The sequence below is a fragment of the Chelonoidis abingdonii genome, chromosome 2 (genome assembly GCF_003597395.2).
Source record: "Chelonoidis abingdonii isolate Lonesome George chromosome 2, CheloAbing_2.0, whole genome shotgun sequence".
Taxonomy (NCBI): Eukaryota; Metazoa; Chordata; order Testudines; family Testudinidae; genus Chelonoidis; species Chelonoidis abingdonii.
In genome coordinates this window covers 248,238,911-248,252,970 of record NC_133770.1, presented here as the reverse complement: position 1 = coordinate 248,252,970, position 14,060 = coordinate 248,238,911, and the positions used below count along the sequence as shown (strand labels likewise).

The window sequence follows — 14,060 nt, the reverse complement described above, 5'->3', positions numbered from 1 at the left end:
ACGGTATATTTACAGCAGCAAATAGTTTATTTTAAGGCTTCTAAACATTATTATTAGTGTCCCATAGCCAAGCACAGCCTTGAAGGCTTCCAACACATTTGATTCTCTATATACTTATGATCCTTGTCATCAAACCAGCTTCATCTTAGTTATATTCATGATAAGTAGAGTTTGGCAGAAGTGTTATTTCTGATTTGTGTTCATTCACAAGTAAATCACCCCATCAAGTGGTGCTGAAACCTAGGACACTTCAAGGATCATTCAGAACTTACTGGACTAGATCCACAAAGAAAAGTTAGACTCAGTACTTGCACAACACCTGAACTTTTAGGTGCTTTGCTGCCTAGTGGACTCATTAACCTACGGTTTAGGTGCCTAGATCCCTATAAAATGCGTAGAACTAAGAATAGATCAACAGAACCAACATCTATGTGGGGAACCACCAAAACTAGCCAATTGGGAAAAGCTCTCCACTCTCAGAAAACGAGTAGGTAAACCTAATAGGAGGTGATCCCCTCTACTTGGGTTCACATCACGAACCCTTTCCTGAAGTTAGGTGCCCTAGCCAAGTCATTACCTTTTCACAGTGATGGAGGGTGATGGAAAGCACTTTACCAAAAGCCCAGTGGTCGAGCACTCACCAAAGATGTGGGTGACACAAGTTTAGTCACTTATATGGAAAAGGGACTTGAACCCAGACCTCCTACTTGTAGGTGGTCCCCCAATCACTGTGAGCATAGGCTATTTGGGGGCTGGAGTCTCTCCATAACTCTCTGTTGAGCTGTATCCACTTTGTATGAAACACTTAAATAGTTTGTTGGGGCAGAGAATGACGTGAAATGACTGCCTAGCCTGCTCACTTGGAGACCAGGTTCCTGTCCCTGCTCCAAATATCTGTCAGAGAATGCTTGCCCCAGAGCTATTTGTAATCAGCCAAACAACCCCAGTAATAATATACATGCCACCAGTCTTGCATCATATACAACAGTTAAAACAGAAGTACAAATTACCAGTAGAAAAAAACACAGCGAGGCCCACAACGGGCAAGCCAGTTTTCTATTGGTTCTTGTTTGAGTATTCTTGGCATGGGATTGCCCTTATCCTGCTTTATAACCCAACTGCAAAGCTTCTCTTGATACACTTTATCTAGCCGGGGTCTCAAACTGCTGCCGCAGGGCGCATGCAACCCACGAAGTTATTTTTCTGCGGCACATTGAGCTCCTCGTGCCCTCCCCGCCGCCCCTTCCCAGTGTTTACTCTGAGTGGCTCCTACCTGGCGCACCACCGGGGGCAGGGCAGGCTCCCTGCTGCCTGCCCTGCCCCGGCACCGTCCGGGAAGTGGACGAACCTGGGTTGAGGAAGAGGTACAGGGGTGCTGTGGTTGAATTGGTATCAGGCACCACCCCTAGGCAGTTCCCCATTGGCTGACGTTCCCCTTTCCCAGCCCATGGGAGATGCTGGGCAGTACCTGATAGCAAGCAACAGAACACACACACCCCTGCACCTCTCCTCGTCCACATTCCAACTAACTTCCCTGGAGTGGCACGGGGCAGGGCGGCAGTCAGGCAGGCAGACAGGCAGGGGGGTTGTCCTGTCCCGGTGGATTGCCGGGCCAGAGCCCGCCCCCGAAACCCATTCCTGCACTTGAACCCCCTGCCCTGAGCCCTTTGCTGCCCACCCTACACCCGACCCCCTGTCCTGACACCCCCTGGCCGCACCCTGTTACCCCTCCTGCACCCTGATTCCCCTTGCCCTGATTCCCCTGCCACACCCTCACCCCTTTCTGCCACCTCACACCCAACCCACTGCCCTGAGCCCCCGCCCACCCCCACAGCCACGCCCCTCCTGCACCCCCCTGGGGGCAGGGAGGGGGCAGAGTGGGTGGGATTTCAGAGAAGGGGTTGGAATGGGCAGGGGGAAGGGGTGGGAAGAGCAGGGGGGCGGGGCCTCTGGAAGAGGTGAGTGGGGGCAGGCTGAGGGCGGGGAATGGGTGGTGTCAGTAATGCTGGCCTCGTGCTAATGCACTAAGTCCTTCTGTGGACCTCGTGTCTTTGAGTTTTGAGACACCTGCTCCTAGGACCAACAGTGCTGATGGGTTATCCAGATTGTTATTGTCATTCCCAAACTGCTTGATAAATGTTTATGAAAAGCCTTTTTCCTACCACAGGTAGTGGAATAGTAGTGGCAACTAATCTGTTTGGTGATTTGGTTTCTACACTTAAAAATTAGATCAACCTAGCTAAATCACTCAGGGCTGGTGAAAAATTTCACACTCCAAGCACCATTAGTTAGGTCACCCTAGCCCCCAGTGTGGATGGGCTAGTTAACTAAGGAATTCTTTTTATTGACCTAGCTGACCACTTCTCACAGAGAGGTAGATTAACTATACTGACAGACCAACCCATTCTGAACTTCCGTTGATGTAAGAGTATTGATACGTATCCATCCACTGCAGTGCCGTAGGCTTGCTGCTTGTAGCGAACACCAAATCCTTATCCGTTGTGATTCATGATCTAGGATTCTGATCTGCATTCCCTGTTGCACCGAGCACAAGAAATGTTGGAGAACAAACTCCAGTGCATGTGTGAGAAACAGAAAGTTTATAGGAACAGCTTAGGGAAGCAATTTCCCACAAAGAATTTAAAATTCTTAAAGGACAATCCACAGTGAAGGACAGCCAGTTCACTTTAAGAAGCAATTAAGATAATCAAACAGTGAATAAGTAGCTGCTCCTTTTTTGCAGTTTCAGAAATGACATCAAAACCAGGGACCAGGTTCCCCTGTTGTAGCACAGTTAGACACAATCAGACACAGCAGGTAAGCCCTAATAGATGAAAAGTAGTTCCAGTTGTCAAAGGCTTCCTTTAGAGAGACAAGCAACTTAGGCAAACCAACCACAGGCCAGAGCTGGACAAGATTTACGTTCATCTTAATCTATGCGGGTTGTTTCGAGGGAAAATAGTTAGGATGTAGATTAAAAAAAAATAGGGAGAGAGAGAGAAGTAGAAATAAAGAGAGATTTAAACACCCCTCACAATAATATTATAACAAATGGACAAGGACATTGTTTAAAAAGAAAGTATTGTATCTAAATTATAATCATGTTAGTCACCCCGCTCGTGTGAATATTAGTCTTCCAACCAGCAACATGCGTACACACACATGTTATACACAAACTGTGTCTAGACTAGAAAAGCAGGATCATATTTACAACCCACCAACACACACACATTTTTAAGCAGCGTTTAATACCTCATTTAAACATTTTAATGGCCGCAACCATTAAAAGGGAGGCAGTAATTGCTTTGATCTGGAGCAGGGCTGCATTGCTATCCCTTGCCTGTGTTATGTCATGAGATTTTTTGGCTTTACCACTGAGTTGTTAAACATTCTTTGATGACCAAGCTTACACACCATCTGTGTTATGGTACAAAAGATATCTATGGATCATTCCAAAGTCTGCAGTCGGCACTGTACTTCTATCAGAGTATGCACGCGCGCCAAGTTTTACCAAGTTAGCATTACAAAGATCAGTTTCAAAGGACTTACGGTTCCCAATGGATGTTGCTAACAGAGCTCATACAACACCGCAGGCACTCAGACCTGCTTTTGTTAGCGCATAGTCGCACTGTACAGCTTGCAATTGAAGCCAGCTAAGCATACTGTAGTTCCTTCCTATAATGAAGACGCCTGCTAGCCAATACGTTATCAGATCTGTACCGAGCCATCTTCATCTTAATTTCCGCTCAGATCTAGATTTTGATTAACCAACCAAAACCTGAAAGGCATTAACCCGCTCGGGAGTCGCCCAAGGACGAAGATACCAGACACAACAAAACGACACTGAAGTGGTGAAGTACAAAGGTACACAACATGTTGCAAGAGAATCGCGTTGTTTTTGTTATTATTTCTTCCTGTTAAAAGTGTAAACTCGTTGCACTGTACACAGGTCCACTCCTGTTATATTTCAAGGAAAAGTCTTCAACTTGACTTCTGTGGGGGCAGGATTATGTCCTCAGTCTTATGCCAGAATTTGTAGCCTGCACCAAGGCAGCTCCAGCTGCAGCTGTTTGTGTATGTTTGGGGCTTGTGGGGATTTTCAGAAACGGTTAGTAGTACCCAGGTCTTCCTGTTACTCTAAGGGGGCAGAATTTTTCCCAGGACAGCGGCGGTCAAGGACATGGTTAAGCGCCTCATGGGATTTTCCAAAGTGCTCTCGCCGCTCCATTGGTCTTTGACGTCGCAGGGGGCTTGGCCCAGAGCAGATTTATAGAAGACGACTTCTGGGCAAAGTACGTAAGTAAAACATATCCAAGATTCACAGCTCAGTCACCATTTATTTACTGCTTCCCTGTTTTCGGTGGCACATTACCTCTCTTTAGCAGCCAGTCTGAAGTTGGAACCTCGGAATCCAAAATACCCATGAATTTGGAGAAGTCTAGAACCAAATCCCGGAATTTTTAATGCCTCCCGTTCCACTACCATTTCTTCTTCACCTTTGGTTTAAAATTCAATCTCTTGCAGATGTACCTTTGCCTACTATATTATTGTCTAGATTAAAGCGTTTACCGACGTGTTTTATTATTTTTCTCGTTGTCGCCCATCCCCAATCTTCCAACTTATTATTCGTTGTCTCCTCTTGTTCTTTTACCCCTTATTTCAAGCTTGCCCTTTTGGTATTCCCTAATCACCTACCACCTTCCAAGTTTTGCAGATGATTCCTTAATTACTTGCTCCATTATCTTCCCCTGGCCACAGAGGTTAAATCTAACTGCCGTCTGTAGTTCCTGGGTTGTTGTTATTTCCCTTTTTATAGATGGGCCACTATATTCTGTCCTTTTCCAGTATCTTTCTGGAATTCTCTCCTGTCTCCATGATTTTCCAAAGATAATAGCGTAGAGGCCTCAGATACCTCCTCTATTGTTCCTTGAGTATTCTAGGATGCATTTCATCAGGCCCCTGGTGACTTTGCAACCCCCCCTAGCGATCTAACTTTTCTAAATGTTTTTTTAACTTGTTCTTTTTTTATTTTATCTTCTAAAACCTACCGCCATTGCATTGCATTCACTGTGTTAAGGCATTAATTCACACTTCTCGGTGAAAGACTGAACAAGACGTTTCATTAAACAAAACATCTCTGCCATTTCCAAGTTTCCTGTTACTGTTTCTCCCTCCTCACTGAGCAGTGGGCCTACTCTGTCCTTGGTCTTCCTCTTGCTTCTAATTTCTGGTGGTGTGAGATCGTATGTAACTTCTCTAGGAGGAGTCGGTTTGCTAATGTAATTCCTCTAGTTATCACCCTTCTGAAGCCACCCCCAGAGAGGTTTGCATATGCTAGTTCAAAGGGTACTCTCCGGGGCTAACAGACACAGAAAGGATTTTGGATATATAGCCTGGTTTTAAACAGGCTCGGGGGCTTCTTCTTGATCTAACAAATGGACAGGACCCCTGGTCTACAGAGGGCGCCAATCCTTAGGGAAGAATTGGAAGGACTTGGCCTAATGAAACACTATAAGAAACCCTATAAGACCATGTTAGTTATGCACAGATGCTGTTATGAACATGTGACCACAAAATGACCCCTTTGAAGGATATGAAGGACTCACCTGCCAGAACCCATGTTGGAGACAATCAGTGGGCTTATTAGCATGCGTGTAGGTTCTTTTATTGTTTTAATGTTTTCTCTGTAGTGGTTTTATCTTAAAAATAAAATAAGCTTGCATTGGAAGTGCCATGTGGTAACTTATCATTGTTGGCAATTATTCTGTTATTAGTCGCTGAAGAGAAAGCAAGCAGGACTGTTTAGGTAGACTCTCTTTGGGTGGGTGCAACATATGGAAGCTAGGGAACTGTACAACCTGGATATATCCTGGTCAGCAGGGAGTGAGACATGTCTACACTCCAGAGATGACAGGAGCCAGAAGCCTGAGTGTCAATGCCCTTGCTGTACCGGAGAGGGGAATACAGATGTGGTTGCCGTGAACTGTGACATATGACCCCCTCCTCTGTCGCTAGAGCAAATGAGCAGTGGCAGGGCTAAGGGCGGAGCTCTGAACATTTCATAATTCCAAAACAAACTCTTGACAACGAAATACAAATATTTTTTATTGTTAACTTTACTAAATCAGAAGTTCTGTTATGAATAACCGTATTTTAGTAAGGAACTATGAGCATAGTACGGAGGAGTTCAGATTGCTGTTGGTGTACTTGAACAGTGGTGATAATATCAAAGAAAAAAATTGGAGCCAAATTGACTGACTTTAAAATTGCATAAAAGACCATTGATTTTTGTTCTTATGGTTTTTTTAAGTTAACAAATATGAAGTCTTCCATTTTAAAGTTGGAAATGGTGAGAAACTGTAGAAAATCTTAACTACACTGTATTAAGGCATTGGAATAAACACACGATTTGTTATTAGTTTCAAAAGATGCATTTTGAAAGTCTTAGGATGCATTGTTGCAGTAATACAGCTAATTTGCTTAGCAAAATCAGAATTTCTCACAGCATTCTATATAGATACTGGATACTGCAGTTCAGTCCTAGCCTTGACTTCAGTGTGCTTTGCATTATTTAATATATTTATATCAAAGAACTAGCCAGAGGAATTCCCTCTATTTAAATCTATGAGAACCATCACTAGAATGCATTGGCAGATGTTAAAAAATGTCTGTGGAAAGAATGTCAAAAACCTCTCCAAAGGAAAGTCTTTAAATCATGCCCTTAATACAGAAACACAAAACCAGATTTAATTGCCCTTTTCCTATCCAGATGAGACAGGCAGGCTCTTTTGGTTCAGCATATGGTATGAAAGAGTGCATAGTGGAGGAGAACAGGCATATCAAGGTCTGGGATTGAATATGTTTAGCTTTAGACTTCATAAAGATCACTCCAAAGAAAGCAGTTGAAGTTAAAAAAAAAAACAAAAAACAACAACAAACAAAGAAAACCCCAGACAGAACAGAGTATTTTCATTTTGAATATGCTTATCTGAGATATCCTAGTTGCCTTTCAGGGTAGCAATGTTACATGTTTATGAAGTGGAACAGAGGATTTCTGAGGAGCCTTTGTGTATGAATGCATTTTTAAAATCAGTTTTAAAAGGATGGAGAAAATGAAAACATGTAAAGTGCCCCCGCACTGCAATTGTCATTGATTTTATAACTTTTCTAGGAATAAAAGCCCTTTCACTTTAACTTAAAATAATAATTGTTATATGATTTTAATGGCAAAGGCTTCATGATTATGATGCTGGGAAATCGGCCAGGTAAAATTCTTATATACTGAATGATTGAAAAAAAAATACTGTAGTCATTATACCATACTTTAGAGTCTGGTGAGAATGTCTGTTATCATTCTCAAAATAAGGATACTCCTGCTCCCATGAATAGACATGAAATTGCACACTTGCACCACTATTCACTTGATAGCAAACACTCTAACTAGAGCCACAGAACAGTTTCAGTTGTAGCCCCTGGTTTTTACATGCTCGTTGCTTTCTGAATTACTCACTTTGCAGATCTTACACTCTATCCAAAGGTAACGTCTTAAACTAATATTTGAACTTTTTTCTCAGCTATATTGTCATGGGTTGTAAACCATCACTACAAGCCCTCCACCCTCCCATCTTTCTTATGAAAATATTCTTAGGTTTGTTTGCTTTTGTTTTTGATAGGACAACATTGAAAATGGCTAAAATTTAAATGTTAAAATTTGGTATCCAGAAGAGTCTTCAATGAGAGATTGTGTTTTTGCTTGGTTTGAAAGAAAAAAAATGGTTTTAACAGACCTAAAGCTCTGGTACAGAAGTGAGAGGCATGGTTTGAGAATCAGAATAAAATAGAAGGGTATGATCATTTTTTCAAAGTAAGTTATATTGCACATATTTAGTATTTTTCATTCCTGGTTGCACCAATTTGTAGGGGTATTGTTTTGAAAACTTGCTATATTTTTGTTATTAAATTTATACTACAAAATATTGAAGATATACAGTGTTGATGAATCAACATTTGTTGTAGAAACTTGGTTTGAATATGAAAAATGGCTTTTCTTTTTGCTTGCCCCTTCAGACTCCTCACCCTGTTTTCCCTGCTACCTTCTGCACCCTTCCAAAAGAAATAAAATCTACCACCCCATTACCATTACTATAAGCAACTTTTGTCTATTATGATCACACCATTGTGGACAATTACTGTCTTCAGGTTTTGAGAAAAGGTATTGATATGATTCTTTGAGGCACCTCCAGTCTGAGTCATTTTCTATAGAAATATATTTGAGGGATCAGGCACCTTTGTGTCATTGCCAGCTTCCCACTACAAGACAGACAGAAACCTATGAATAGTTGCCAGAATGGTTTGTCAAGGAACAGTAATCTAGATATTCAGTTCAGTAGCTGACTGGTGGTTCACCAGGAATTTATGGCACCCCCAGCACCTGCACTGGCAGCCCACAGAGTCCTGCTTCCAAAACTGGGAATTGGTCTGGAGTCCTCCATCCAAACCTGAGGACTCCAGACCAATTCCAAAATTGAGGTTTTCATGTGTCCAAAAGGACAAATGTTGATGGCTGTGGAGGGGAACATGACCTTTAGTAAAAAAATCATTGACAATCTTTGAGTTTCAGCTATCAATTTGTATTTTCAAAGATGTCTTTACAAGAAAAAGGGCTGGAAACTTTTTCAAAAGAAATCAGTGATTAGTCTCAGAGTGTCCAGGTCCTTAGAGGTACGCCAAAGGCCAACTCTGGTTTGTAAGCTATGCTATTAGGTCAGAAGGAAGGGGAACTTTTTCTGGGTAGGAGAAAAGAGTTATGTTGTGCAAGAAATAGGACTGAAGCATCAAAGGAATCTAAATTAATTATTCCAGAGGCTGTCTTAACTCACAAACTAATTTTCATCTCCCTGAAGCATCAAAGGAATCTAAATAATTATTCCAGAGGCTGTCTTAACTCACAAACTAATTTTCGTCTGCCTGATATTGCCCTTCTGATTACTGGTTTGGAAGTAAATTGTAAAGAAGTTGAGCCACTCCTTTTCCTTAGAATTTACTTCCAAATTACATTGTTTTCCCTTTTTTGAGTTGTCCAAAAGTTTTGCAGAGGAATTCTATACTACTGCTTCCACTCCAGACCAAACTATCCTTCAAATTGTTTACTTCAAAGTGGGTTCAGTATTCTCACTTGACAATGGAAAGTTGACAAACACTGGAAGGCTTTACAAACACACATAGCACTTGCGGCGGTTAAGAGAGAGGCTCATTGTTCCTGTCTCTTCTACCCACAAATTGTCCTGATATGGAATTCTCTTGAATACAGCTGTTGACATCATTTTAAAAGAGAGCAAACCCTTTAAAAAAGACAGAGAAAGAAAGCTGGGACAGTTCCTTTTCTTTTCCATTGATATTTTGTGCTTTCTTGGATAGTTCTCTGGTTTTGAACATAACAAAATACCTGCTTTGTCTCTGGATTCTACTTTAAACACAGGATAACCTCGGTTGTTTTAAGGATTAATATATTGGTGCCTTGGATTGAATGATGGGTTTTGTGTATGATTACCATGCCTGTAGCAACCTATCATTTCCCCATGCTTCAAAACTTGTCTGATGGGAAACCACTGCAAGTAGTATTCATGTTTCCGCTTTCTCTACATCCTCCATTGATCTTTTATCCTAAAGTTTTCTAGCTGTAGGGAAAATCTGTCACAAAGGCAAATGTTTATGCCTGCACAAATTGACGGTTGTGTCAGCTGCTTCAAGGTGGTGTTCTTCAGGATACTTTTGTAAGCAGGTATGCTGTGACTACGGAAAATTTTCTTTAATAATTGGATTATGTGTGATTAAAATATCTGGAACGTAAATTCAAATTATTGAAGCATCAGTTAAGGTTTGTGATGCTTTCAATATGATACAATTATTTGACTTTTTCATTACAAATACGTGTTAAAGGCATGTCCGGGAACTTGGGCAATGTTCATTACAAACCTTACCATGAGCAAATAGGTTTGTTTATAATTCTACAATGGGAGATTAAAGCATTCTTGTGGAACATTATGATAAATTGAATTTACTTCACAGTTGTGAGATGCATAGCACAGAGAGCCTGCATTTGTAAGACTCACTTTTTTATAGTAATATATATTGGTCAGACTATCTGTCTAATCAGTGCATTTGTAAAACACCCATCACTATAGTATCTGGGTGCCAAAGGATTATGATGGTAATGAAACAAAAAGGAATTTTTTCAGTATAAAATTAATACCTTTGTACTTGGAGGCTAATATGTAACTTTTAAGATTCTCTCCATTCTGGAGAATTAGTGGCTTGATCCTGCAAAATCTTCCTTAGTTTAATAATCCTATTGAAGATCTATACATGTGAGTACAGAGTTTGCAGGGTACTGCTGTAGTTAGGTCATTGCTGGGCAGGTTAATTTACTGGTGTGTTTATATGTATGTAGGTACTGGTGGGGCATGACAATTTACCTGACACCTCCTAGCCCAAGGACTACATTTTATTATCTAGGGCAAAAATCTGTCCCTCCTCCTTTTGCAGAAGACTGGAAGAGCTGTATGCAGTTTACTTTGTACTTACTTAACATATCACTCAACATTTCTATTTAAAAAAAAAAAATTCTAACTTATTATGTCTCTCTTGATTTTGCTATACCTACTCTTCCTTCCTGGCTTCCCTTTAAATTTTCTTTTATTTCTGTCCTATTGTAGATTGAGTGAGTTACCTGTTGTTTGTCTTTCTCTTCCTCTCCATTCCCTATTTATCCCTTTCCTTTTCATACATTGTGTTCTCCACCTCCTCCTCCTGTCTGTTTTCTCTGACCCACAACTTCTTCCAAAATCTCTCTCCCTCTCCACAACTAACTTTTTTTTTTTTTTAACTTATTCCATTCATATGTCCTCTTTCTTATATCTCATCTGCTCACTCACTCAAGCCCCTTATACGTAAGGGATGAAAACTTTACCAGCCAAAGTAAGGGCTAGGTAAGATGAAGTCCAGCTGTCCAAGACCAACACCCTCGTGAGATACCAAGGCCCAGCCTTTTGTGCTACTAATAAAGAGGGCAGTGCTTGGGTTCATATTGGAGAATTGGCCCTGGATATTTCTAAAAGACTCCATCTTTTGTAGCCTCTGGCTGCTGTAAGGCACTAGGAGCAGTCTCTCTATATCAGGGGTGGCCAAGCTGAGCTTGAGAAGGAACCAGAATTTACCAATGTACATTGCCAAAGAGCCACAGTAATACGTCAGCAGCCCCCTATCTGTGAGAGGCATCTTTTGTTATCCTAAGCCTAAACCAGTTTCTTTTTTTGTGTGTCCTCATCACCAGTAAATAGGTTCAGATTTTGGTACATTTTCTGTAACTTTGTTTTACCCATTTTTATACCCTTGAAATTTTGTGCTTTAGCCAATTTTCATGAAAACAGCAATTCTACTGTGAATCTTCAAGATTTTGCTTGTTTTCACAGTGAAACCAATTTGGCTTTAAAACAGTCCTGTTTAAGAGCTAAAAACCCATTTTGTGGAAATCAGTTTCAAATTTACAACCAAACGCAAGCATGCCCTGTTCCCTAGCCTTTTGAATTTTACAGTGACTATTTCACACACCACTACAACTGTTAGGTGAAGTAAAATTCACTTAAGTCCTTGAGAGGTTTCAAGATCTGCTCTTTACTCTTTAAGAAATGTATTATTTTTCTCATGTGTTGGGAAAGTCAAAATACTTCAATTTTCTCTTTTTTTTAATAAAAAAAAAAGTGTATAAAAATCCTGACTGATTGCATTGATTGCTACTGTTACTGGCAAATGTGATCAGGGCAAGGTCTTGGAAAATCACTCAAGAAGCTGCTTACTGCAGTTACTGCTTTAGAATCATACTATCAATTATTTTTCCTTTACTACTCTGGGGAAGAAAAATCATAACCCAACCACCTGAGCCGCAAAGGATTTACCAAGAGGCCTAGGAGTAAACTGCAAACTAGGATCTTCACAAATCAAAATAAATACGTATGAGCCCAGAACACTTTGTTTTAAGATCACATTTGTTTTTCAGCGCAGTCCTTCTGTAGTCTTGGATGACTCATTAAAGAGAGATCAATTCCATTACCATTTTGCTAAGAGATTCCCATTGTTTTGCACAGTGCTAATAGTTAGCTTTCCCCCAAGTCACACTGTCTCTAATTCACATGTATTGTTTTAAACATGTAATTCAATAAAAATAAAACATTTAAAAGATGCCTATTGTTCTTTGGCAAAATCACCTGTGTTCATTCCTTATCTGTATCAAGGTACTTTAAATAGCGTATGTGTGCATGTAATTACAGTGTAATAGAAAAGTTACCACAAATGTTCGTGTATTAGTTTCCATACAAATTCCCTTTAATCATTTTTTGAAATTAGGGACCAAGGCCCTAATCCAAAACCCACTGAAATCATTGGAAGTCTTTCCCTTGACTTCACTGGGTTTTGCATCAGGCTGTCAAGTGCCTTGCAAAATTTTAATTTTAAAAATGAATTTGTTTGAGTAGTTTGGAAAGATTTTTAAAAAATAAAACAATCAAACTATTTTTTCTTGCAGCTTTGTTACTTATAAAATACAGTAAACTGTAAACTAATATTGGTGAGTGCAGCGCTGTAATGCTGCTAACTTCACAAAAAATGAGGTGAATCATTACTTTGAAAAAACCGTTATCAACTCCCTTATCTTTTGCCAAAGAAGCTAGTATCGATTTGGAATTTAAACTAGTAATATATTACTTTGCACTTCTGTCTTCCATCCAAGGATTTCAAAGTGCTCTTGCAAATATGTAGGTAAATATTATCTATGTCATTTGACAGACAATAAAGTGAGACACGGAAGGGCTGAGTGATTTGTTCAAGATTACAAAGGCAGTCCTGTGAGAGAGCTGGGAACGGAGGCTGGGGTGCGTTACTGCCAGAGATTCTAGAATATCTTCCATCCTAGGAGATGTAAGCATGTCTAGTGCTTAACAGAACTTATTTTGTTTGTTTGTTTTTCCCCCAGAAAATATCAAAAAGGATCCAGAGTGCATCTGAGACTTGTGGACCTTGAACTCACATCAAGATTCTTGGGAGCAAAAACAGATACAACTTTACTGGAGGCTGATGCAGTGCTGCTAGGGCTCCTGGAAAGCAGAGAAATAAGGCAAAAGGAGTAAAGTTATGTAAATAAATCAGTCAATAAACTGTTGATGTTTAACATTTCATTTGTACAACTTGCTTGTTCTCAGAAAGAAAACGCTAGGATTCTTCCCTCATGGTTGTGTAAATGGTAAGGTAAATTAAATAAAAGGCAACAATCACAGTATGTCTAGTCCTTAGTTATCTTTTACCTCCTCATCTCTCGGCTTAAAATTAAACATTCTCACTTCATACTAAATTCAGTAGTAAGAAGTTAACTGAGCTTCTTTAAATAATTTTGTAACCATACTGTGTCTGACCTTTGTGTATTCTTGTCTGGAGCAGAACAGACATTCCAGAGTCTGTACTCCAATCCCAGAGGAAAATTGATCTAAAGTGCTATACTTTACCAGCAGAATTCCGTGGTGGAAGTGAATTGTTCCTTCCAGTAAAGGTGCTTAATTTAGAAATATACGTGTGGTTCCTGGATCAAAGGTCAGAAAGCAGAGCTCATTCTACAAATAATGGTCTTAATCTCTGTCTTTGTGGGGTTCTCATTGGTATGATGATATGGCCCTTGCTGTTGCCCATGTCATAGTGGACCACTGAGTGACTTGAACTTATTTGTTGCTTTGATTTGAGCTCTCATCTCAAATACAGGTTGGTAATCACTGATTTTTTATTTTAATGGTGACCAGTCTAAATGCAAAAACCTATTTTAATGTAGTGTTATGCCTCTGACTTTATAAACAAACCTAGAAAGGGCATGACAGTGTGTGTTTTAACGTGTAGTCTAGAGATTTCACACACTGTGCACATTTTGAGACTCTGCACTGCAGTGTTCCAAGTGTCGTTGGCATATTTGAAATTGGAGTACCATTCTGCTGGGCTCTGGTGCCTCCAGGTTTGAATTGTAT

General features: G+C 40.3%; 1 protein-coding gene across 3 annotated transcripts in view; it reads left to right on the top strand.

Moving 5' to 3' along the window:
- TPD52 (tumor protein D52) overlaps window positions 1-13,330 on the top strand; it is a 230,081-nt gene extending 216,751 nt beyond the window's left edge. For all 3 annotated transcript variants that reach the window (XM_032763350.2, XM_032763352.2, XM_032763353.2), the window contains one exon: window positions 13,028-13,330. In XM_032763350.2, coding sequence (XP_032619241.1) covers window positions 13,028-13,181 — 154 coding nt within the window. In that variant the 3' untranslated portion in view covers window positions 13,182-13,330. The remainder of the gene's footprint in view (window positions 1-13,027) is intronic.
- Window positions 13,331-14,060: the final 730 nt, after the last annotated feature.